We start from the raw sequence: 27164 nt of genomic DNA on the forward strand, positions 1-27164 counted from the left end.
AGGAAATGAAGCCTTTGAGACAAGAAATCTCAGATAAAGCTCTATTACCTTGGTGCTTTTTGATAAAGAAATTCCAAATTCTATTAATTCCATTACCACTACCTGTTTGCAGATTTTTAGAGTCATAGCTATTGGTTCTTAACAAATGATGGCCAAGATATTCAACATGAAAATAACAGCCTCAACAAACAATACTCCTCTGGTCTGTTTCTTGTGTCTCCACTTCCTGTTCTAAAGACCTACTTAGATACAGTAAGGAAAAAATGTAAAACACAAAAGCAGCAGAATTAAAGTCTTCCTTTCAACCAACCTCAGGTTCCAAAGTAAGCTAATGCAAGCCTTAAACTGAAAGAAATGTCACATTCATTAACTCAATAATCATCTAAAAATAGAAACACTATTTCATTACTCTCATTCACATTTTTCAGCTCTGCTCTTCAAAAAATGTTGTTGCTTAAGCCAAGCAATCTGCCTCATAACAACAGGGAACTAATTAGATTTTTACACACACACACATATACACTTCTCTCTTTGAGATTATAAAGAGTCCTTTCTATTGCTTTCATATTCAATACAACAGAATTGGCTGAAATAAGGATTCTTTAAGCAGGGATCACCCTACAGTTGAAATAAACCAACAATCACTTGCCACAGGAACCTATATGATGTTTTTACTGATATAAACTTTCTTACAGAAAAAGCTTTTATGAATGAATAGCTGTAAGAGAAACTTTATAGGCTTTGAAGTCCTAAGCAAAGACAGACCAAATTGATTTGTAATGTCAGAAGAGTCATCTGCCTTTTCCTTTAGGGAAAGCTTGCCAGCAGATCTTTTTATAGGTATTATCCATGCAATAAGACTTACAAAATGGTCTTGGACTGTAAAACTGAATGCCTTCCAGTTCAGCAATATGTTTATTCAGAACAATGTCAAGTGCCTAAAGTTTACAGAACTATTAAAATATTCTGAACATACACACACAGTACCAGGTACACTGGTGCTGCTGTTATTTTCTCATCTTCCAAAGTGGGATTTGGGTTTGTTTTGCTGCTGGAGCAAAGGGGAAGGGTTAAATGCCAAAAGAACTACTCATGACATTTTTTAAATGGCCTCTGTCCAGGCTGATAATCTTTATTTAATCAGTAAACATTACCCTCTTTGTCACCTATACAAGCACCTTTAAATACAAGATAAGCTATTGATGCATTATTTAGAAGTCTGTATCTTTTTATGGAAAATGCACTTGATTTTGGCCTGTTTCCATATGACAAACTATGTAATTTTTTTTCAACTATTTCACCTTTACCTTTTTCACAATTCTAATATCTGACCTGAAAGTTCACTGAGGCAAATGCTGACATGCTGCATTAGGTCAGGTTACAGAGTTTTAAAATAAGGTTTGAAAAAGAAGAAGGAAATATAACTCATGGAAGAATTACCAGAACCACTGAAAGCAGTCAAGTAACTTACACAGTAGATGCCAAAATTCACAAGCTGTGCTGACCTTTGTACAAAGCTCTACTAACTAAAAAAAAAAAAAAAAAAAAAGAAAAAGAAAAAAAAAAGTGTGCTGTACCATGGGAGTTAAAACACAATTTGATGCTCTCTCCCTCCTTACATTGTAGTATCCAGGTAGACAGAACCAGCTCCATATCATAGTGCTACCATGCCCATAGGAAAGTTTCCTTCAGACTAATCCACACATCTCCACAGCAGTACAATTTAAAACAAAGGACAAGAATCCAAGAAGCAAAACCCCCTCAATATTGCCCAAAATTACTTTGTAGAACCAAGATTATAACCTAGTACTGATGTTAAAAGAGGATTTCCTATGTCCAAAGGCAGAAATATTAGCAAAAAAGGTCACTGGGTAAATCCTGTGTAAAGTGACTGACAGCGATGTTGCCACCTCTCAAATCCACGAGTGACCTTGACTATAGAGTGATAAGCACTTTAAAAGGAGAGCAGTTTTATCTGTTAAGTCTCTTCATACAGAATCACCATGGACACTACACTAAACACAGGCCAGTGGTTTGTTCAGCTCATGGACACCATGAGTTTCTAATGCCTCACATTGCATTGCACATCTGAATGCTGTATTTCAATGCAACACTACCAGATTATAAAAAGCTTTAGGCACAATCCTAAGATTCATTTCAACAGCTGACTGCATAATGACAGCAGTAAGACAAGGTAAATATTTGATTAAGCAAGTGCACTTCTTTTGCAACACAAGAAACACTTGCATTACAAAATTTTACTCAGTATCTAGCAATTTGTCATTAATGCACATTTTCAGCCATAAAAAACATTTAAAGATCAAATTCTACTTTCATAGTTATGTAATAAAAGACGTAATAAAAATATAATGAAAGCTGCTTTTCATTTTGCTATGAAATTTCTCTGTACTTGACAAAACAAATTAAAAATGAAGAGAACAAACTGTTCTCAGATACTGAAGAACAAACTAGCACTAGTCTAAAATAAAATACATTGTTAGTAAGTGGACTTCAGATGGTAGTTGTAGTCTTTCAGAACCGTCTTCTTTCAAGTCATTTTAAAAACATTTTTAAAGTAAGTATTCATTTAGAAGCTCATATTTTTTCATTCTCAACACATAAATGATGAAACAAAATTATATCAGAAAGAGGCATTGTTATTACCTAAAAAGAACTGAAATTATGATTTTAAAAGCTTCTTTAAAAGGCTTGGATCTGAATAAACTTCCATGCTTGCATATTTTAAAGAAAACATTTGGATAATCCTTATGTTACTTAATTCTAGGAAAATAAAATATTTATTGAGTAATAACATCAGTAAAATTACTTTTGTTTAAGTACACTTACTGCAATCTCTCTACAGGCCGACATGGATATCCCTGTACCTTCAATTTGCTTCAGTGCATACTCCTTTTCATCTTTTCTGCACACACAAGAAAAAAAAAAGAGAGAAAGAAAAATATATTTAGCTCTGACTTAGATTACACCAATCAATATAATGATGAAAAACTTTAATTTGGTCTAGATCAAGAAGCTGAAAAGTCAATCTGCTTTTATGCATAAATTACACTTTGATATGAAAAGTAAGTTTTCTTTTAACAAAGACCTTACAGATCACAAACAAGAGCTTCTTCATTAAAAAAAACTTGGTTAACTATACCCATTTCTCTCTGAAAACAGACATAATATCAGCAGATAACTGCAAACACAGAACTTGGGAGGACACTTCCCCTGAAATTCCAGGATCCCGTTTACTACTGTGAAAACACTGCAGTCATATCCCCATGCCTGGAAAACTCTCCTAGAAATATCTGGGAAAGGCAAGCTTTTTTCTTGATCTTATGAGCCACTCTCAATCCACTTTTATTTCTGAAATACTACTGTTTAAACTAATTATATAATAAGCACTGGCTACTGACAGACCCCTACACAGCACATGAAACTCTATGCTCTGATGTACAAAGCCAGAATATGAGAAAAAGTTCAGCCCAAACACAGCACTGTATCCTTTTAATTAATCACATCTTGAAATTATTTTGAGGGATGACCAAAAGAATAAGAAAAGCAGGTAGACTCTTGAAGCTTTCACGATACAACAGAACCAGCCTACAACATGGTTTTGCAGGATTCAGCTGTCAGTCACAGATGCTGGTAGTGCTGATGCCCCTTTGCAGACTCACCAACCACAATACAACAAGCCTCTATCCAAACTCCCCATGGCATTTCTGGTAGACCTCAGTTAGCCTTTCTTCCAGTCCCAAACCATTTTGTTTTGCCACACAGAAAGATTCCCAATTTGCACTTGAGTCTTAACTTGACTTCAGTCTCTGACTTTGAACTCCAAGCCTGTGCCCTCCCAGCTCCAGTCTGCTTCCCACCTTTCACCTGACCCTCCTCCTCCAAAATTCACAGGATGAGAAGTGGCTGAGTGGAAAAACGCAAAGACAAGATAAGGTACCTTGAAATAATAGCCATCTACACACATTATAAGTAACACAGGCAAGTATTATTCTCAGTAATTTTCAGTAGCAGCTAAACCCTCAATGTATGTTTATAGTTAACACTGAGCTACACTTTCTGAAACAAAATTTTAACATGAAAAATTCCATATGTTTTCCAACTACACATGAAAACACAGGTAATAAGAGCACCCCTTATCTCTCAGGAATTGTTTCAGATTTCACTAATTAGTCCAAATTTTAAGTAGTAAATAATAAATGCCCATCCCCTCTTCTATATGGTTCTGCTGTGTATGCAGAGGATTTCCATACACTGCCAAGTATTAACTCCATTAACTCAATTTGCTTATAGAGACTGTTGAAGACAAAATTATATTGTCTGCAGAACCAAAAACAACTCTGGACATATAAAACTGATCATGGCCTTTTAGCTATGGCCATGTTTAAACTATGCAGCACAAACAATCCCGTGCACAACTATCAGCTGGAATCCCAAAGCAATGTAGTCACTACAGCGTGGCATCACATCCTTCTTTTGGCACATCTACTGAAGCAGGCACAGGAACACACTGATATGGCCACCCTTGAACTAGCCCTACATGCAAAGTATTGCATCCAGTTACTCAGACCTTCACAGAGGGAAGGAAGGTCACTGCAGAGACCAGGCATGACACTTGGCACACACTGCCTTCAGCAGCACTGCTGAACGCCACCACCACAGAGAGGCTGTCAGCACTTGACAGACAGCCACTCCAGGCAGAACTTTAAGATACAAATGACAAATTTTGAAAGATGTTTTTAAAAAACCCTCAAACAATCCAAAAAGCAAGCAGTCATACTGAGCTGTAACCCAGATAGTTCTAAAACACTAGGTTTTGTAAAAAATGAGCAAAAATAGGGATAATGAAATGCTTATCTTTAATAAATGGGTGGCAAGGATAAAGAACTCCAAAGAGATCATATTCTCGACCTGACAATTTTTTATTTTTTTTTACCAACAGTTTTGGAATCAAGCACAGTCATCTTTAAATACTATTTACTGGCTTTGGTAGAAATGCAAGTCTATCCACATACTTTTCCAAAGTTAACTGTCCTTATTATGGAAGCTTAATAGCTAATTAAATCACTTTCCAAAGTGTCCACCAAGTGGTATTTTTGCTAATAATATTTCCCATTCAAGATAATTTGAAAAAGGAAGAAATACATTCAAAATTTCAAAAGCAAGTCAGCCATTGCAATCTGATGAAACACACAATTCTGGTTATTCAGTGAAGCATCCAAAGAAAAGAACACATAGGTACTTTATTAGCTATTTCCCCACTTGTAAGAATGCAATAAATAATATCAAATGGTGTGTGTGATAGGTAAGTACACTGTTCAACTCTCTAAAGACCAATGCTCTCATGAAACACTTGAGACAGGGGGAAGTACTTATATATCATTTCAGAAAAACTCCAGTGAACTCCAAATGCTTTTCAAGAAATTGTACAGAATTACACAGCAGGAAAGTTTTTATAAATCCTTTTCTAACAAATCCTATATCAGTACATTTTTTACTGGAGCAAAGCAAGCATGATCAAGTTAACAGCAAATCTAAACAACAACCACAAACCACACAGCTCTGGTATGAAGCAAAAGACACCTATGCCAGGGATAGCCAAGCAGAAAGCAAGGTCTCTGCCCACAACCATTTCTATCTGGTCCACAGAAACACTATCTCAGGAACATGTCAACTAACTTGAATGTCTCCACCTCCAGCTGTAAGGGAGTTTGAGGGCAAGTGACACAGATCAAGGTTTAATCAAGCAGGTTGTATCAAACAGCCACCACAGGCTAATGGTGGCAACGTGTTCACTAATCTGAGCAAAAAACATAGCAATGCAGAACTCAAAGGGAAACCACACTTTAGGAAGCTGTGAATTCACAATTTTTATTAATGCTTTCCAAAACTGATGCAGAAGAATTTGCCTGACAAAACAAGCACCATATCACACCACTACAAGGCTTCTCTATGCTTCAAGCTCCCTTATCCAAAACTAAGGGTTTAAGATTAAAATCAGCATTGCTTCTGGTTTCCGAAATATTACAATTCATGCTATTCTAAGAGGGATTAACTTTTTACCAAAATGATAGTGGCAGTATAAGAAAACTTCCTGAAAACTTCCCAACTGCCAAAGGCAGCACCCAAACACAAAGGTCCTCATGCATGCCAGCAAGTATTAAGAACATTCCTCCACTATAAAAAGTTAGTGTTCAAGATCAAGTTTTTCTCCATCATCAATAAATATCCCATTCTGCAATTAAGGTTACTGTCAATATTTTGATTTGTACTGTGCAAAGGAAAACTGTCCTCTTGCCCCAAAAATACTCAGAGGTTGATGTCCAGCTGCAGTATTCAATATGGAAAATAAAAATATGATTACTACTTCTTCTGGGTAACACTTTCAGCTTTCAGTTTCCATTTTTCAAATGCTTTGGAAAGAACAAAGTACCAAATTCACTTAAAAAATGCTATTCAGAAGATTAGAATAATTACAACATTTCAAAGGAGCTAAATGCCTCAACTATTGCAACTGTACTTCAGAGACCTCCCATCATATGAGAAACTACTTTACAAACAAGTGAATGGAAAACTAGAAACAGCTTGCCCAAGACCATAAGAAAAATAGGAGGATTTGAAACTAGTGCATAGTTCAAATAATTGTTTCATGCCTATTATGCAAATTTGAAGGCTTTCAATGATGGTCTCTCTTGAATTCACAGATAATTTAACATACACCCCAACTTTAGAATTAATTATCCATATCAAGGAATTGGCTTGAAAGACTGCAATCACTCTGAAGCTAGAACTGTGACTATCGCATCATTTAATACAGATATTATCATTACAGTATTTACCAATAATAGCTTCCTTAAATTAAGTGCACAATACCATAAATAATTAATAATTAAAGTACATGTTTTCTTAAGCAAAGAAAGTTTACCATAAAACCATTTCAAGACTTAGCTAGGAAAAAAATGTAATAGAAAATAACAATTCACCCCTGTAACAACACTAATAGAATTTAAGTATTTGTGACTTTGTAGAACAATGCCTGGGAACACTATGGACTTCAATGTCCTTCACAGTACTGCCTGGAACACAATGTCCATAGAGGTATCTGGTTACATTCTGATCACTTTGTTTAATTGCTGCCAGACAGAATTAAGTCAATCACTCAGCAGGAAATCACAAAGAGTTGCAAACCTTTTTCCTTCTGAGAAAAGGCAAAACCATGACACTGAAGTGCAGCTAGAAGCTAACTGAAAACCTCACCTGGAACACCACAGCCAAGCCACTAAAGAGATCATGCTCAGCAATGGTTACCTTAGGCAAGCTGCTCATGGATTTAATCCTGCACTTAGCATAAGGCCATAGCCCTTTACAAATGTAACAGTACCAGAAAAGAAGCCTATGACTGACTGGAAAAAGGGACATAATCCCTACCAAACAGTAGTGCGTTCTTCTGCTTTAGTGTTTTGGATATAGAAGCAGTCACTAAGCCAAAAGAGTTAGTAGATCAAAAAAATCTACACATGGTGTCTCTAGGGAGCATGTTCTTCACCAGACCAGGAAAGTAATTTTCTTTTACCTCTAAACATATGAAGCCTTATCCAGTCAGCAGTTCAGCCAGCTGGTTTTCATCCACATAACAACCAGTCACAAATGACAGAGGCTGTGAATCTACAGATTGATCTTAATTTATTTCTAGCCAGCAGTATGCATGTTGCATTTCAATGCACTTGCATTAGCTCATTTTGAGACCTATATAAACTCAAAATGTGAAACAGTAAGGATGGTAAGCAGAAGTTTGAAAAGAAATCCCTGACCACATCAGCTCTTTAAAAGATTTGTCTTTCTTCTCCTTCACAGGCAGCAGCAAAAACTTCACAGTAGCTACAGGCTGCTCCCACAACAGACCCAGACAAGTTCACTATGACATGAACTACAACTGGCTGGTTTTGGCCATGAAAAGAATGGATGAAACCAGTAGGCATTTACCTCATTCTGCTACTGTGAAGTTTCAGTAATGTCTGTAGACTGCATAGCTAGTTTCTGTGCTGATGTATCCCCCAGAGGTTTGGTGGGAACTTTCTTGGTGTTGCAAACAGAACATCACATGTGTCAGTCACAGGAAAGGACTTCTCATACAGAAATGGCAGATATGTATGTCACCTGGACCTGGGCTTTCCTCTTAGTGGCAGTGTTGCAAAATGTGGAATACATAAAATTTTCTTAAGAAGAGATGTTCTTTAACATTTGATCAAGCCTTATCAACAAGATGAGAGATTTAGTCTGTGAAACAGACAGCAGCTCCCAAGCTCTAAGCGATGTCCAGGTGTTAGAAACACAAATTACTGGTTGGCAGAATTGCTAGGCTTTCTGTTAAGCAATAGGGCCTGACAGGTTTCAGTGATCTCATGCCCAGAGGGAGGTTAAAGTTAGGAATAAGGATGTACCACTGACAGCAGAACACAAAGAATGCTGAATTTATGGGCCACAAGGACACTGAGCAGAAGCCCCAAGATAAGGAAGAAACTAATAAACCTTACCCAGGAACTGTGCTGGGTCAGCTGTGGCTGGGTAGAAGGGAATTCTGCAGGGGGAGAACCCGACCACCGACTCACGATCATTGACCCAAAAACCCATTGGGCCAAAAGAAGAGAAACACCGTGGGACTGATTAGCATGAGAAGCGAATCATTAACCCATAGAAGATAGAACACTAATTAATACAAGGATTTTATAACCTGTAGCCAATGAGCACTAATTCCTTTGTTTGCTGACATGTATAAATAGCAAAAGGTTTTGATCATGGTTGGACTTCTTTTGTGGAATTCCACTGGGCACCCAGGCTTGCAGAACTGTGAAATAAAATAATCAATGTCTCTCTCAAGTGTGTAGTTATCAGCTTGTTGCCCACTGGGTAACAAATCCAATTTTCGTGGACAACAGCAAGGTGGTAAACCATACTCCCCATCAGACAGTAACTATTCAATCTTTAAAAGCTGAGCTTGTATCTTATCTGAAACATCTACAAATAAACTTGAGGATGGGAGCAACGCAATAAGCTTACATCAAATAGAACAGCCTCTCCTATACAACATTAAAAAGAACTAGAGTGAAAATACCATGTCCAAGGCTGATCCAGGAAAACAAAAGGAAAAAGCTTTTCAGAATTGAGACAATATGCTACAGTAAATACTGTATTTCTGATTTTTTTTTATCTCAAGTCCTTACAATCTCTGTTTTCAAAAAGGGGTTTAAATGCTTCTCAGCTCATTGGTGCCATTGCCTGATGATACCTCCTGAACTCCACTAGGTCTCACTCCAAAGCCCAGACAACACCAGATAGCTCAGTATATACAGAGAATAACACAAGGCGGCAGCACTTTTCTCTATCTTTAGCTACCTCCAAGATTTAAGGTCTACCCATGAAACCCTTCAGAACAACCTAAGAATACATCCAAAAGGAAGAAGTTTGTCTGTCATTTTAGATGGCACTCTTCTCAAAACCCAATACCATATTCCTGAATGCTGTGTGGTTTACCACTCCATTTTTCAGTAATTTCATAGACTTGCCAATGTCAAGTGGCATAAATGCATGCCAAAATAAGGCTAACTCAGGAATCATAATGCAATCTGTGAACTGTTTATATAATTACTTTTTTTCTTGGTTAGTCAGTTTAAAAAAAAAAAAAACCTTTCAAGAAAATATAATTATTTGGTTGATGAAATTAGCATTCTAAGCTTAAGTCTACAACAAATTTGCAGAGACATTCAAATACAGAGCAAATGATTACTAAAATTAGGCTTTTTAAAAAGATTCATCACAAACACTACGAGAAATAGGCAGAAGAACCATTACAAGCTGCTTCATCTGCTGGAAAATCTGCCATGTTCCAGTCAGACTAAAAGAGTTTATATTAAAAGCACCAACTGCATCATATTATTAATAGACACTCCATGTTATCACATCACCCCATGAGAAATTGAAACAGATTTTTCTTTATAACCTGTAGAATAACCCCAAATGCATCTCTAAACCACACTAGTGATATCCTTCCCCTTGTTTATTCCTCTGTAAACCAGTCAATGAACTCAGGGGGAAATGTACATGTGAAAGAACAAGGCAAGTTCTTAAAGTGATGCTAAGACAATGCCCTTGACATTGCCTGCTTTCACAGAGCCTCACAAAAGATGCTGAATACCTACAAATCCCCCACAAACTTCACCTAACATAAATGATGTGTTCTTCATGCATGAGAAGACAGCTGATTAAAAGGAAAAAAAGTGAATCTGAGCACTGATAAGGTTTTCTGTCATTAAAATAAATAAATAAATAAATAAATAAATAAATAAATAAATAAATAAATAAAGATGCCTTTTCCCGGCTATGATTTCACTGACTGGGAATGGGAAGTAGGGGTCTCTTAATATCAATGTAAGAAGACTAAAAGTATTCCAGCACCATTACACATAACTTAACCATATGCTCTTCTCTTTATTCCATTAGTTTCTAATGCAGAAATTTAAAAGCAAATCTTTGTAGCACAAATACCTTCTAACTGTTAACAATAATTTCAGATTATTTCACTTCACAGACAGAAATGAAGTGAAAGATCTCATTTCTAAGATCTAGGTAATACCAGACCACCAGAAATCTTACTAACCTTTAGCTATTAAAATTCAGCTTTTACACTATAATAATAAAACTTTGTATTTGCAAGGAAAGAGAGCACAACTTCAGTCACTGCCACCCTCACTCCAAATTTATTGAAGAAAATTCAGAGACCTCAACCAGCTACAGGGTTGTTGCCATTGCTAAAATTAGACTGATTCCTAAGTATCTGGAGTGACTGAGAACTGTGAATTTCATACAAGTACATTCACAGCAGATTGGGGTAAGCAGACTTGACAGCCTGTTTGTAAGGGTAAAAACTGAAGTGTTCACATTAAACCCTGAAAGCCGTAAAAATTATTCTGCTGCTCCAGGTAGCTTTTTCCAGCATTTGCTCTATTTAAGCAGGGGAGAGAGCTGTATCTGATTTTATTTCTTTACAGACAGGATTGATTACAGCTAATGGACAGACTTAGGAAATACCTCCCTGCCCGAAAGGATACCGCATGTGAGGATTTGCGACCTTAAAATAAGGAACAGCAGCAGCAAGGAGAAAAATACTTCTGAAATAAAGAGGAAACAAATTTTTATTTGTCAGCAAATTATGTACCAAGGTCATAGAAACAGGGTCCTGAGACCATGCCAAAAAAAGAATCTGCCATTTGCTTCATAAAAATCACTTAAGAAGAATGCTCATGACTAACTGTAAATGTGAAAAAATGAGCTGTCTGGTTTTGGAATTTTTTAAGTCCTAAAGCCATATTGTAACTACACAGTCCAGCTTAATGTGCATCACAGCTCTGTGTAGTGCTAAATCTGGCTAAATACTGCAACTTTGATAGGTGGGAAATTACTAGCAAAATCACCAAATAAATGGAAGCCTGTACTTCTTTGGGGTCTTTTCCAGCAAGAACATGTTTGAAATACCAGATGCAGATTTTTTTCTAAATCCCTATAATGCACTAGGTTCACCTATAGCGGAATAAGCAGAATTATTGACCCAATGCAAAACCTAACAGAAGGGCAATGGTCTAAAAGCTGCAGCTACTCAGTTTTTCTTTTCTGACTCATGACACAATCAAATGCTTCCACTAAAGTACATGAAAGCCAGATTTATCAGATCTATCACAAATTTTCTGTTCTTTTCCTTCAGACTTCCTAACTCAAACCATCTACAGTGAAATTATCAATTCTCAAAGCCAGGCCTACATGAAAGCTTGCTAACACAATATGGGTGTAATTCTTAGGTGGTAAATTAGCCTTTAGGTACTGAAGCTGCACCCAGATCTTGAATAAGAAACAAGACCCAAATTCCATATAGAATGAGTAGGACAGAGTGAGACAGAGCACATTTACTACAGTTGAAAAGTTGTAAAGTTGAAATAACACCCTCACAATAAAATAGAAGGACTGGAAGTAAAGTCCCTAAAGTTACCATAAGGCCTAATTTAACTCAGTCTGGGATGTAAAAAAAAAAAAAAAAAAAATCTAAATTTTTTACTTTTTTGACTTTTTTTTTTTTTAATGGAGCATCTCCACATTTCTTCCTCACTTCAGTGTCAGGGGATGAGGATTTCTCAAAGATAGAGGTCTTAATTCCATTAAGATAACCTTGCTACTTCTCAAAAACAAACAAAGTCTTTAATCAACTATTATATTTGTTCCTGGGGAAAGAGCGGGGCATTCTACTTCCTCTGAATTTTAAAACTCCATGTCCCATAGTCAGAATAGGCTTCTATCACAATCTGAGGTTTAAGAACATCACTTGCTGAAGTTTTATGCTGTTTTTTCCCCCATCACTGAAGTGACACTAAAAGTAGAATAAATGGCATTCTACTCATAAAAAGTCTTTTGGTTGTTCTGAAGGTCAAGTTAAATTGGTAATTTGTCTACTTCTATTTCTCATTTGAAGCATGACAGAACTGGGCAAAGGAACAACTGGTTATCCAGTACAATGACTAGTTTTAATCAAAAGATATGAACATAAGCTAACTTTGAAGCCAACAATGCCCTTGAGAACAAGACAACAACTGATACAGAAACTCAGTTTCAGGAATAGACACATTCAAAGACATCAGCTGACACTCACTCTCAGCTGCACTGACAACATTAACACAAACAACAAACACAGCACTTTTGAATGTGCAAGGTGTTAAATATTAGCATGAATCCATGGTAATTCATTATTAACACAGGTGAGAATTTTCTCTAAACACCTCTGAATTTCTATAATTCATGACTTGTAAGAAGTATCTCTCTCAAAACAACCAAGTTCAGAGCCAAACATGCTGCTAGAAATGTCATGCATGAGTGGCCCCTGTATCTCTTCAGGCTCTCAGGCCCCATTACATTACCAATGAGGTGGGAAAGTCAAGGACAATCACAGCCAGAGCTGAAGCCCAGCATTACCTGTGTGAATGCTTCCAAGTGCTCTAATAAAGATGGCAAAACAAAGGAGGGACAAAAGAGGCAGAAAACCTTCTGGCCACACAAAAAGGATAGATTCTTCAACTAATGCATGAGGAAAGCAGATACATTGCCTCAAAATAGCAAAGCATCTCTCCAGATGGAGTTTCCATTCCAGCAGATTTAGCTCCTGCCTCTAAGTCAACTGCCTGTAACTCTTAGTTTCACTTGACTACAAAAAGAAATCAATAGCATTTTCTACTTAAGTCAGCACAGAGTGAACAAAAAAAGAAAAATAATCACAATGCACACAAGGTCCACTTTATGGGAGCACATGTTTAAAGCCACACTGTCCCCATTTATTTACCCCAGAACCCTGATACTCAGTTGAGCAATCTGACACTCCCAGCACACACAGGAAGCTATGGCCATTGCTCTCTCTATTGGAAAGCCTGTCTTCGTGATGGTTTCATCTACAACATGAACAACTGTAGAATAATTCAAGATCATGAATTTTGTAGAAAACAGATGACAACTGAGGGAGAAACAAGCAGTTACACAGTGGCCTCACTAGAAAATACTGTTCTAAAGATTGCTAAGCCAAGAAAAGACAGAAACAAGCATGAATCATGCCCTTCAGGGATCCACTCTTTCAGTAATCTCAGCTTCTTCAATCTTTCTCACAACCAGAAAAGTCAGTTCTGCCTTCCAACAAAGTAAAATTAAATAAAGAAATAATAAAGGATAAAAAAACCCCAATCACAACACAAATCCAACCCATACTTACAGACACCAATTTTGTAAAGGTCAGCTGACACTATCTCCACAACATTTCTTCCCTCCAGTCTTATTAGATACACTAATATTTCATAAACTCTCTCAAACTCCCACCACTAAATGAAAGGATTGTACTCCCACAGAAAAGTAAAAAAAAAGTTAATAAAAAAGCAGATATAGAAGTTAAGTTTCAATTGAGTTAAAGACTGTCCCTGGACTTTGCCAACAATTGGTTTAAAATATTTCTGCACTTTTTTCTTCTTGAATCTGTTGAGATAGTGAACATCACAAGAGGTATTATGATTTCTAATATCACAACTAGCAATGCTATCTGTCAGTCATCTAATTTACAGTCAAGCAAAGGATGTAAACCAAGCTCCCAGAGCTGGGAGGTCTTTTATAAACCTATATTATTTAGAAAACATGAAACTCAAGTCAAAACAATAAACTTCTTGTATTTGCTACACAAGTAGAAACTGTTCTTCAGTTCCTGAAGTCACATACTGAGTAAGCCAAAATGCAGTTGTCCTGGACCAGTTTCAGCATTCCTTCAAGCAAATGTACTGTTATTGAAACAAATAAATCTTTTTTAAGTGCTAAAACTTTGTTGCAGTCAAAAAATAAATGAAACTGCAGTGTCTGTCAGTTCTCAAATGCCAGCAAAGGAGCTCAAAGAACAACACATCTTTAGGAGCAGAATGTAGGAGCTGCCTATCACTTCCCCATCACACACACAGACCGTACCTCCCCCTGCACCGAACATAAAGCAGCAGCAAGTGCACAAAAACACAGTCACTTCACAACACAGAACTCGGTGCTACAGAGGACAAAGGCACCTTCTGACCCAAGTCTACGAACATCATGAGCTTGATTACGGCTGCAGAAGAGGCAAACAGCATTTCAGCAGGCATTTTCAAACACAGGTGAAAAGTTAAGGTTATTGGTAAATCTCTAGTACGATTTGGTTAGGGTATTCCACGGAAATTTTGGTTACTTGTACAAACACAGCTGCAGCATTATGAACCATAGCAACTTTCGGGGCTCTGGGGGTTTTGCTGATTTTTTGGTTTCTTTTTAAATCATACATGATGTGAAAATACTCATGTTGAAAATAAATTTATGAAAAATACCTCTACACATCTACCCACAATATAACATGTTAGATTGGATGACCCAGAAATATAACATATTAAATTGCTATGTCAAGCAGTTCACACGTCAAGTATTTAGTTTCTGACCTAGTCCATGGCCTATCTTGCTTTGCACCCTATTATTAGAAGGGGTGCAGAAAAGAAACTATTCTTCCCCTTCAACTTCTTACTTCCTTTTCCTGCAGGTCTACTGGAAAACCCTTAACCCCCCCACTCAGTAACAGGAACCTTCTTGCCCTCTTCATTTCTTTAAAAAGAAAAACAAAATCAAAAAACACCACTAAACTTTGAAAGTTTTTCCTTCATATCTTATGGGCTAATTTATGTATAACTCTTTCTTTGCAAGTTTGGGAAAAAACTCATCTGTTTCTCTCAAATACAGCCCCTTCTACATCTTACTGACCCCTTTCTTTTTCAGGCTCCTACCACCACACCACCTTTGTGCTTGTCACAGTAGCAGACAGAACATCAGCCAAATACTATTTGCTTTCTGAAAGGTGATAATGCATTTTACAGCTCATTTCTGCACTTAGTTTCAGAGACAGTAACAGAAGAAACGACAAAACAGCCATGGCAGAAACCATATGCAAGAATCTGTGGGAAGAACTAAAAATTACTCATCACCACTTGCACTATCCTCTTGGGCAGGAAGCAAAGCCACGGTGTAGTTGCAACAGCAGCTCTCATTAAAGCACAGATATGAAGCACTAATTATCTCTTCCTAGATGGGGACTTTTCTATTAGAATGCATGGCAGGCAACTAGTTAGACAGGTTTGGTTTAGTTCTGCTGCACCTTCTCACATATATTGAGAGCATTCAGTGGTTAAGAGGTATTTTCAGGATTTGCAGGTATATCTATTTAGGTTTTCTTTGCTTTTGAGAGATTTTAGCAAGGCATAAACACCTTCAGCCATTTTACCTTCCTCAAGAAAAGAAATTTCATCAGGAAAAGAAAAAAGAGTGGAAAGCAAACCACAGGCTTTCAGATACCATAACTGGTATGAGATTTTCTTGCAGAGAGAAGTAATTGTTTAGGATCTAATACATTGCATTCTGACTTCAGTCAATAATTCTTGATTTAGCCTGTCACAGGTTTATATTAGCAAAGAGCAATTACAGCTCTTACAACACTCAAATTACTTATGTTCAAGGCAATGTCAAATAGAGGAAGTAAGAAAATATAAAGACACAAATTATTATAGACTCTAAAATGTCTTGCAAGTATCAACTTGCATTGGTAAATAATACTCCAGTTTCACATTCAAGAGAGTATAATCTTTGCCACATCAGTGAGTTGCCTCTCTTTTAAAAGTAAATGCAACTGCAGTACACATGTACTCGCTCCCCTGTCATTTTGCCACCAACGCCGCTCATTTGCAGCATTCAGCTAACTTGAGTGCAAGTTTCCTCTCCTGACAAACTCCTGCTATGTAACTTAAATTACTTAAGTTTTACAAAATAAGAATACGAGGAGAACAGTAAACAAATTAATTGCTATACGAACACTGATTTAAGAGATCAAGCAGATTACCTTTACCTCTTCTACACCAAGTTTTCTGCCACCACAGTGACCAGAGCCACCACCTTGACCAGATGCAACCGCTGAACAATGTAACAATATTAGCAGAAATACCAAATACACCAAGTTGCCCCAGTTCTGTTTTTCCAATGGAGCCATGCCTCATAGTAGATTTTTTTTCCTCTCTTAATCAATATTTTTCCACTTCTGCTTCAAACAAAGAATATTCATCAAATAAAAAAAACTGAAACAAATGAAAGTTGACATGGCCACAACCATAAGGAACATTCGTGCATTAAAATTATATATTTGCCTTGGCTTTATACTTCATCCTTCTTTCTCTCCCCATGTCCTACCTTTCATAGAACCACAGAATGGTTTGGGTTGGAAGGAATTTTAAATATCATCTAGTTCCACCCTGTGCCATGTGCAGGGACACCTTTCATTAGAGCAGGCTGCTCAGAGCACCATCCAACCTGGCCTTGAGCACTGCCAGGAAGGGAGCACTCAATTCATATGTGGACTTGGATGCTGTGAGTAAAGAACCTTACATTAGTGATTCTGCACATCAATATCAGTCCAAGGAGGAAAACAGACTCTCCTCTTCAGTTACAAGCTTACAGTACTGAAAGACAGGAAAGAGAAGAGGGAAATAATATTTGTCTTTCCCTCCCTCTGCCTGTATTCTACAGTGATGTTTCTGGACTTGAATCACTGTTCCCCAGTTTTCAAAAGGGAAATCTGTACGGGCAAAGAAAGTGACACCTGTTTTATACCAACCCTCTTTTTAAAACTAACAGATACAGTAACAAAGTAATCTGACAAGTTACAAAAGTATATTACTACAGTAGCACATGGTTCAGCTGATACATTGTAAGTGTAGCCAAACCTTTTATGCTTGACAAAGGATAACATGGCAGGAGGGTCCCCCAGGGTAGCACCAGCTACTGAGCCGGCACTGAGCCTGGGAGCTGCCCAGGGTACAAATCCTGGCCCTTCTACTGCCATCATTTTGAAAGCTGATCACTTCGTATTTCTGTCATTCCTTCAGTAACAAGATTAAAACTTGGCTAATACTTGCTTTTTGAAAGGTGTTCTGAAACATACAGATCAAACTGACCTTTTTTTTTTTCTTTCCAAGCAGGTATACAGGTAATATTTATTATAACCTTTGTTGCCCAAATACAGCTAGCGAGTCAATTAAAAAATAAAATAGCCCAGGATTGAGAAAAAGCAACCACCCTTAGTTGTTTGTTTACAGGTAAGCAGAAACAGCAATAAATAGAAAGGTTTTATTCACATGAAGATATAGCTTTTGCAAGTGTTGCATCTGCTGTGGTTGCTACAGAATGAAAAACAGAGTGGCCTATTTTCTACTTGACTCAAGCATCCCACTATTCCTTGCGCTCCTGACTAACCAGCAGTGGTATCTTTTCAGCCTGCTGACTCATGCAAACATCCACCTGCAGGTGGACTGACATCCTGGTGAAGGAACAGAAATACTCTAGAGTGGCCAGGACTCAAAGACTGATCATTTCGAAAAAGCAAAGGAAAATAACTCAGGCATACACAGCAAACGCAATTTCCAAATCTCACTCGTGCTAAGACTTGCCTCTCATACGAGGAGGAGATACAAGATGTGAAACCACTAAGCACAATATCATAGTTTAGAATGCGATCAAAGAAGTGACAAGGAACATAATCAGGAGAGGTAAAGCATGAAACAAAACTACGTTTTCCTAACCATGACTGGAAAAGTTGCATTCTTTGCTTTACTAGAAAGATGTGAATGTGTCCAACAAAACACTTAGCAAAAGTCAACATGATGCTTTAAAGCACAAACAAAAAAAACTGTAACAGACTTTCCAGACTTTACTGCTACAGACCGTAACATTTCTTTCCACAAAAAGAGCTAAAAACCTAATATCAATGACTGAATTGCAATCATGAGGCTTATATCATGATTTCCCCCATCAAAGTCACTGACCCAGTTTTAGTGTACATGAAATAAAGGATTGGACAGCTTATATAAATACCTATTTTCTACACCTTTTGGACTACAGAGGTATTAATGAAAGTTCTGTAAATCCAGGTGCCTAATTTAGCTAAATGTATAACACAAGTAGTACCTCCAGACCTCATCAGACCATGCAAACACTACTGAACTAAACAGAAGCTGCAGCTGTCCAAAATCTCTAAAAAGATAATGGTTCAAATATAACACCAACATTGTTCAAATCTGACTGTCTATTTAAAAAAGAAAAAATCTTTTAGCTTTCATAGAAATCAGTCAGCTCACTAGAAACATGCCCAAATGATATTCTACTCCAGGCTGAAAAAGCCAAACTAAGCTGTTGCTTTGTCAAAAAACTGCTTTTATGCACAAGCCATTCACGGAGATCTAAGCAACACAACTACTATTTTACAAGCATTTTATCGAACAGCTTGCCAAGCTCCATATAAACACATTTTACTATTTCATAAAATTCTTATGCCAACTTTTTGAAACATGAAGTGACAAGTTCTCAGTGGAATTTCTGCAGAGCTACAAGGTTCTTATTGCCCTCAGTCTCCTGAGACTGTAAATTGACTATATGAAGAAAGAAGCCAGAATCTCTCTCTTTTATAGAGGAATGCCTTGCAAATTGGAAATACTGAAACAGTCTCTGCAATCAGCTAAAGAAAAATTCCTTTACATGAGGCTCAAAAGCCCCCAGTGATCAGTACACAATAAATATGCACCACTGTTGGATTTCTTTTGCTATTTTCTTTCATTAGGGACCTCTTAAAGTTCAGAACTAATGCTAAATATCCTCCAACCTGCAGATGTACTTTAGTTAGGTGTTTACATAAGGAAATTATCTCATATTAATGGTTTCAGTTGTTCTCTAATTTTTTTCCCTAAATTGTTCACATCTTACTTTCACCCAAGAATCTACAGTTACACAAAAGCAACTAAGAGTGAACTCACAAATACCATAAAATGAAGACCAAGAAAAATTCAGAAAAAATAAGCCACTTTTCAAGCTTCATGAAGCAAAGCCTCTGAGTATATAGTACAATTGAATTTGTGCCATGTTATATTACATGTCAATCTATCTGACAGCACTGAAACTTTGCACTTCCTTTTACCAGTTAGTTTTCTTACGGCTCAAGGTCTCCCTTTGATTATTCCCAGCTCTGACACATATAGCTATCTTTTTATCATATTTACTTTCACTTTACTACCCATTTGCATTTCTCATACTGCTATTATTTTAGGGATTTTGAAGACATGTTCTTTACAGTGCTTTGTAGCAGCAATGTAACTCCTGTGATGGCTTTCCATTGCAGATGAAGGGAGTGAAAAGTGTCTGTTTTTAACTTACATAAAATTTCTTTCATTAAAAAGTAAATCCAAAGTTCTGCCTTTTTTTATGCTCTTCTTACAAGGAACAGTTTTAGGCTTACTATATCAAAGAACAGCAACAAACATTTAATTAGCGTTTTTAATGGTTTTATTACTGTTTCCTTTAATATATTCCATGTACGTTTTACATAAACATTTTATACATAAATTAATACCTAGGGAAAAAAAAGCAACCATGACCACTTAACTCAAAAATATTGGAAGAACTCAGTGGCAGCTGTAAAATCTGGAAAAGCTTTGATAGTTCAAGTTATCTATCCTCTAGTACTCCTAGTACTCTAATATACCTAAGGTTGCAGAGCAAGCTAGTTAGAATGAGAGCTCATTTCCTAGTATTTAATTTTTCATTGGAATTAGTGTCCACTTTTCAGTTATTAATCGTTTTTATACTATAACCTCCTTAATCAGAGTTTAAATTTTCAAGATGCTCATGAATGACATTTGTTCCTACAGAAGAATCCTTAGATTTCTCAATTAAGTTAAGCAGCAGCATTCCCTTAACTACTTCCAAAATTTTATTTAAAAGCTGTCATTTTTCCACTTTCAGTCTCTTATTTTTCAAGGTTTCAGTTGGCTATAATGGAAGGCTATTCCCTTTAGCATTCTGACAGAAAGGAATCACCCCCAATTCACAGGTGTATTTTATCCAACCTTACAGTATGCTTAGAACACTCTGCAAACACAGCCTGTGTTTGTCCACCAGGCACACACCACAGTAAAAAAGTGCTCAATAGCTCTTCTGAAAGCCAAGGATGCTGTTTGGAACCCACATCTGCATGAGAGCCTTGCTCAGGCCTCAGGACTGCTCCCCTTCAACAACTGCATGCCAACCAAGCAATCCCAAATTACAACCATATCTCCCTACTGCTCTCTTAACCACAGTGAAAATGGCATCATGGAATATCTATCCTCAGCTACCTCTTCTCTGGAGAAGAGAAGAAACCTTCCTTAGCCAACAGACATGGGCTTAATGCCTAAAGGACCCCTCTGGATCAAGCCAGCAGCCAGGTGCTTGGGGATAGGGACTTGCATTCTGCTCTCTCACAGGAAACTGATGGAGACACACCTGTACGTAGGTACTGGACAGCAGCCGCCAGCTCTGCCTACAAGGAGTGTATCCCAGACAGGCAGTCAAGCCAAGTGTGCCGGCACTGGGATCAGCGCGACCTGGGGCTGGGGACACACCAGGGACGCACACACGCCCCGGGGGCTGCCCGGCCGCTCGGGAGGAGCCAGGTGCTCCTGGCTTCCCAATCCCCTGCGAGTAATCGGAACACAACGCCAAAGTACGAACGCGGTCACACAAAAGATGCAGTGATGACCCGAAACACGGCGTGCAAAGTGAGGGCGACCCCAGGGCACAGCCTGGTGACACCGCACCAGGGACGGCGGGGGGAAGCGGGGCAGAGCGGGACGAGCTTTAGGTTGGACATTAGGTAGGATTGCTTACATAAAGGGTGATTAGACATTAGAGTGGGCTGCCCAGGGAGGTGCTGGAGTCACCGTCCCTGGAGGCGTTTGAGGAAAGACTGGATGTGGCACTTAGTGCCACGGTCTAGCCGAACACGGTGATGTTCGGCCATAGGGTGGACTCGATGATCTCAGGGGTTTTTCCAGCCTGACTGACTCCGTGACTCCGAGCAGCCGGGCAGCGATCGGCGGGGCCGGGGCAGCGGGGCCCGCTCCCGGCGCGGGGCGGGGGATCCCGGGCGGGCTCGGCGCTCCGGCCCCCGCGCTGCCACAAACTTTCCGAGGAGGGAGGGAGGGAGGGAGGGGAAGGAAGGAGGGGAGGGCGCTGGTGCGGGGGGGGAAGGGGGTGTGTGGAGGGGGTTCTCGGCGCGGCCCTTACCCGTCCTTGCGGCGGGCCTTGTAGACGTGCCCGTAGGTGCCTCTGCCCACCTTGCATCCCTCGTACTCGAACAGGTCCTCCACCCGCTCGCGCTCGGCCGCCAGCTTCGACTTGAACTCGTAGTCCATGTCTCGCCCATGGGCGGGGGAGGGACGGGCGGGCAGGGGGACGCGGCAGCCGGATCAGCACCCGCAGCTGGCGGAGCCCCCTCCCGGCGCCGCCATGTCCGGGGCTCGGCGGGGGCGGCGGGCGAGGGGGACGGGGGGCGGTTTGTTTTTGTTTTGGTTTGGGGCTTTTCGGCGGGGGGGGGGGGGAGGGGGCGCGCTCCGCCGCCGCCACCCGCTTCAACTGGGCTCCTCGCGGCGCGGCGCGCGGGGTGCCGGGAGTCGTAGTGCGGCTGCGGGAGCCGGCCCCGCCGCCGCAGGCGGGACGCCGTAGCGGCAGAACTACAACTCCCGGCATGCCTTGGGCCGCCCCGGCCGGGCGGCGTCGGCGCATTGCCTTCCCCGGAGACACCGAGCGTTTCAGCGGCCGCTGGGAACTTGCTGACTCTTCACATTGAGCGCAGAGGCGGGAGCGGCGAGCGCGGCCGGACGCGGCGCCTCTGGCTGGCAGGGAGCGAGGGAGGAAGGAACACGGGGATGGACAGCGGACGGGCACCCCATGCTGCGGGGCACCGAACAGTGCAGCGACTTGTTTATCTCGCCAGCTGCCATTCACGGTGCGGCTCCGCCTCCCTGCGGGACGCTGCCCTGTGATTGGTCAGTGCTGCCCCGCCGTGCGGCGGGCGGGGCGGGGCGGGGCCAGGCCCGCCCCAGCGCTGTGGCGCTGCGGGTCCATGTTGGAACCGGGACGCGTTAGAGGTTTCGTGCGGTTCGATGGTGTTAAATAAACTTACAGAAATACAGTGGCACATACTGTGTTTGTGCTCAGATACAGCCCAGGAGTATTGCTCCGTCTTTATGATCCGATGCCGTAGCAGTGCTGTGCCACTTCAGCCCCGAGCAGAGAGATTTTTAGACAAGATGTGGCGCCACTTTGGGGTTCAGATTTCATCAAAGTGCTTTGAGACCACAGAAACATTCAGGCTCTTAGTGTTATCTCAGTCTCCTGAAGATTTTTTTTTGTGAAGAAGCGTCACTCTGCAAGCTCAATGGCATTATGGAACTGCCGCAGAGGTAACAATATCTGAAGAGTCACGCGGAATCGTGGACTCAGGTTGGAAAAGGCCTCTGAGATCAAATCCGGTCTATGGACAAACCACCATGTCAGCTATAGACCACGGCACTAAGTGCCATGTCCATTCTTTCCCTAAATATCTCCAGAGATGGTGACTCCACCACCTCTCCAGGCAGTCCATTCCAATGGCTAATGACCCTGTCTATAAAGAACTTCTTCCTAATGTCCAGCATGAACCTGCTGTGGTGCAGCTTGAGATGATCTCCTCTCACCCTGTCACTTGTCTGGGAGAAGAGGCTGACCCGCACCTACAGCTTCCTTTCAGGGAGTTGTAGGGAGTGTGAGGTCAACCTTGACATGACCTTATACATCCTGCGGGTCACATCCCGCTCCAGAAGCAAAGGGCAGTCGCACCTTGTGTTTTCAACCTCAGATTGCTCCTACCAGCAGCAAGTGAATGAACCAGAATTAAATTAGAGGAGGGGAGAGTAAAAATGGCATCTCTCCATATACAGCAACGATCTCAGTTCATCACCTGCTCTGCCAGCATTACTTACCACAATGGAAAGTTTTTGTACATGCTGGATGGGAGTGTAGAGGAGCTGATGAGAAGCTGTCATTGCTGACAAAGCACAGGGAGGTGTCAACTGCACGATAAGGTACAGTGCTATGTATGATTACTAGTGCATAGCTAAGTCATGAGGTCATAGCCAGAAGTTTGTTTCTCAAGGAAAGGCAGGAGTGTAACCATTTTGAGGTGATTATTTCTTCCAGAAGGCAATAGATGATTCAGAATTTCCCTTGGGACAGGTAGGTAGCAACTGAAATTCTCAGAAAACTTCATCACTCCTTTACCAAAGTAATATTTTCCAGAGAACTGCAAGTGCTTTGCTTCACAGTTGCAGATGTGGATCTTTCTGAGCAAGGCCTGATCAAGAGCTGGCAATTTTCCTGACCGGGAGGAAGAACACCATCAATCTTTCAGTGTCAACATTAAAGACATTTACTAAAATTAGAGCTAACCATTTAGATTTTGCAAAACCATTTTAGATTTTTTGGTTACCTAGTAATCAAAACCAACACTGAGAAGAAAGGAAAAAAAAAGGAAACTTGTCTGTAGAAGGTTATTTTACTCAGATTTATTCTGTCAGTTTTAACATCAATAGGAATATGGACTACCTTGCTGGTGGTAATAATAAACTCTTCAAGTAGTTCCCATTTCCCTCTTTGAATAAGAAAAAGAGCCATTATTGCCCATTTTCACCACTAAGGCGTTTGTTTTTAGTCTTTCAATTTTACAATGTACTCACAAGACTGTCTTTTATTATAATTCATTTTAAGTCCACAGTGCTGCTGAAAGAGGGCTAAGAGCCCTCTTATGGTTATGGTAACCTGGCACTTGTAAGCCAAGGCAGCATAATTTCCCTTCCACCCTGTACACAGCTCCCTAGTGTTGCAAGCAACCATTTTATCCTTTCTTTCGTAAATTAATTGTGTTTTGCCAGTAAATATTTTGGCCCTCGCTGCTGCTACTGGGAGGCTGTCCGAGAGAAACCTTTCTAACAGCTGGGAGCCTTTTAGAAATGTCAAACCTGCATTTCCTTATGGCCAGTACCGTGTCTATCTTTTCTTCCTGTGCAAATACTGTCCTGAAGTAGCCTTTCCCACTCTCCTCTGTGTACCCCTGCCAAAAGTATTTATAGACAGCAGTCTCATCCCCATACAGCCTTGCTTTTCCTGAGCTAATCAAGCCATGCTCTTCTCATTCCCCTTGTGAGCCCTGCCAGTGAAAGCTGGACTGGTACAAAGCTGGTCGTGAAAAACACGGAACGTGACCTGTGCCCTGATTCCTTCTCTCGTGACACAGCCCTGCTTCCACTTTCTGAATCCATATGTTGGCCACACAAAAGCCACTAAAAGTGTAGAACCAATTAAACAGCTTCAAGCACAGGCCAGCTCAGAGGCTGGTAAGAATGAGGCTACTGTCTCATTTATGCAGAAGTTTTGTTGATTCATGGCTGAAAGATGGAAATGGGCACATTTGTTTCTTCTTGACATTGGAGTATACAGCAGGATTCTGTTTCAAGTTCATAAAGGTGGAAAAAACTGTTTATGTGGGCACAGGCTGTCAGACGTGCTGGAAACAGCTGCCTGGCATCTCCTCTCCAGGTGGTTCCCAGAGGAAAAGCAGCAGCAATTTACAGAGCAGTGACAGCAAATTGTTCGAGAGAAAGAGACAGAAAAATTACATTTCCATTGCTCTTCCAACCTAGTAGAACAGTTGTGATACCAGTAACCCATACTTAATAGCATCCATGTTTTCTTTTAAAGTGTTTTACCAATTGTATTATTCATTTCTGGTCAGAAGAGAAATTACTATATCATTTTTAATATTCAGTGCCGTATCATTTGTTAATTGTGCTGGTGCAGAAAGTTTGAGTAGACCTAGCAAACAGAACAGAAAATTATGGGCTTGCAAATTGCAAGCAGGACTTTTTTAAGCCTGCCAGCCTAAATGAAGATGCCACTTGTCACTTGTTAGAATTACCATTTCTTCCAAATCTCAAGTCACTCTGCTTGAGTTTCACCGGAGGTGAAAGGTACATCAAGCAAGACTGAAAACTGAGGAATTGAGTATCCTCACCAGATCTCTAAACAATTCTCCAACACAGGTAAGACATGAATTTCTAATGTAAAAAGCAAAGTTTGGTTTTTAACACTTCAATGTCAAGAAGGTGATACATGCAGAACATTGTTCTTCTTTGTGGTTACCTTGCACTTAAAATACGTTCTTATTTTCTCTCCAGCTTGCTTCATTCCATGGGCAATCTCTTAGAATTCTCTCTTCATTTGTTAGTGAGATGAAAAGATTGGTGGTTGGATATTTTATTTTTCTTGGCCACATTTGTAGCAGCATCTTTTCTTAACTCGTTCTCTTTGTAAGCTTTTACTTGTTAATCTGATGGGGAATTTTTGATTCTTAGGGATCAAGAGAGCATTTTTTCCAGTAGATCTTGAGTGAGATATTAATAAACATATGCACTCAGTGTTGATTTCTGTCTGTCACATTTAAAACCAATGTTGCTTCCCTTCAGAGTGGAAAGATGGCTCTCAGAATGTCAAGGGATACAAGCAGAGAAACCTTAGGATGAATTGAGGTCTCATATGTACTGTGTTATCATCTCTACATAAGCAGAGAAAAATAGACCTATTCCAGAATGTGTAGAGATATACTTGGGATTTTGACATATATTAGTGTGAGTGTGAAGTACCCAATCAAAGTGGGATAGCATATTGGAGGATTTCTAATAGGGATAGATTAGAAAGTCCCCCAATTGGTTTTAAGTTCATATGTTATGATTCCCAGTAAAACTCTGAATTCTGGAATCTTTTATGTCAATCAACTTCTAAACCCCTATAGCAAAAGTATTAACCTTGTTGTATTGGTTTAAAAAATGAAGTACATAACTAAGGGGCTCTATCAAGATTATACTGTAAATCTAGAGAGCATGCTAGGAATGAAAGAAGGGAGTGCTGACTTCTGCACTCATGATATAATTATTTGGCCAGCTCTGTTTTGTTGGGGTTTTTAAAATTCATTTTTATAGTACCATAATCCAAATAGTACTAAACCAGAAACCTTGTGCTGCTTTTCTTGAGCATAATCCAAGAACCTGGTCCCAGAATAGTCTGTACTTCTTTATTCCATGTTAAAAGAGCCCTTGCAAAAACTGTTCCCTACCTTCTCTTTACAAACCAGCAAGTATGAACACTTACTTGACAAAATCAAGGTAATTCAGAATTCAGCAACTAAAAAACAGCAAGAGACAGCAAACTAAAATAGGGGGTTTTTTTGTGAAATTATAGTGATTAAAGTGAATTAATTAAAATTAAATAATTCTGCATTTCTCACTGTGCCTTTATACCTCAACCTTATTGCTTAACCAGTATAACTACATGTATATCTTTCTTGGGATATCCACTTACTGTCTGTGAATTGTGAAACAAGATGCACAAACTTATTTACTTATTTCATTTGGGGAGCAACATGCAGTATTGTGGGCTGGCTTCAGTTTGACATGAAAAAAAAAAAAAAGCCATAGGATACTATTAACTAATGCCTTTGTGTTCACATTAGAGAGTCAGTATGACAGCTGGTTTAGAAGGCAAGCCAATACCTCCAAAGCAGAGATTTAGAGAAAGCCTTGAATTCTAAAAATGTACAAGTTGCCCATAATTATGGAGAAAGCATA

The 27164-nt window shown here is 39.6% G+C and overlaps 1 protein-coding gene across 2 annotated transcripts in view; it reads right to left on the reverse strand.

The window, feature by feature from the left end:
• CDK19 (cyclin dependent kinase 19) overlaps positions 1-22638 on the reverse strand; it is a 121208-nt gene extending 98570 nt beyond the window's left edge. The window contains exons 1-2 of one of the 2 annotated variants that reach the window (XM_056487837.1): positions 21733-22103; positions 2848-2923 (exon numbers count right to left, since the gene is read on the reverse strand). In XM_056487837.1, coding sequence (XP_056343812.1) covers positions 2848-2923; positions 21733-21860 — 204 coding nt within the window. In that variant the 5' untranslated portion in view covers positions 21861-22103. Of the gene's footprint in view, positions 1-2847; positions 2924-21732 lie in introns of both variants that reach the window. The other variant, XM_056487836.1, reaches the window with a different exon arrangement.
• Between the last annotated feature and the right edge of the window lie 4526 nt (positions 22639-27164).

This window comes from Oenanthe melanoleuca, chromosome 3, assembly GCF_029582105.1.
Source record: "Oenanthe melanoleuca isolate GR-GAL-2019-014 chromosome 3, OMel1.0, whole genome shotgun sequence".
NCBI classification, from domain to species: Eukaryota; Metazoa; Chordata; class Aves; order Passeriformes; family Muscicapidae; genus Oenanthe; species Oenanthe melanoleuca.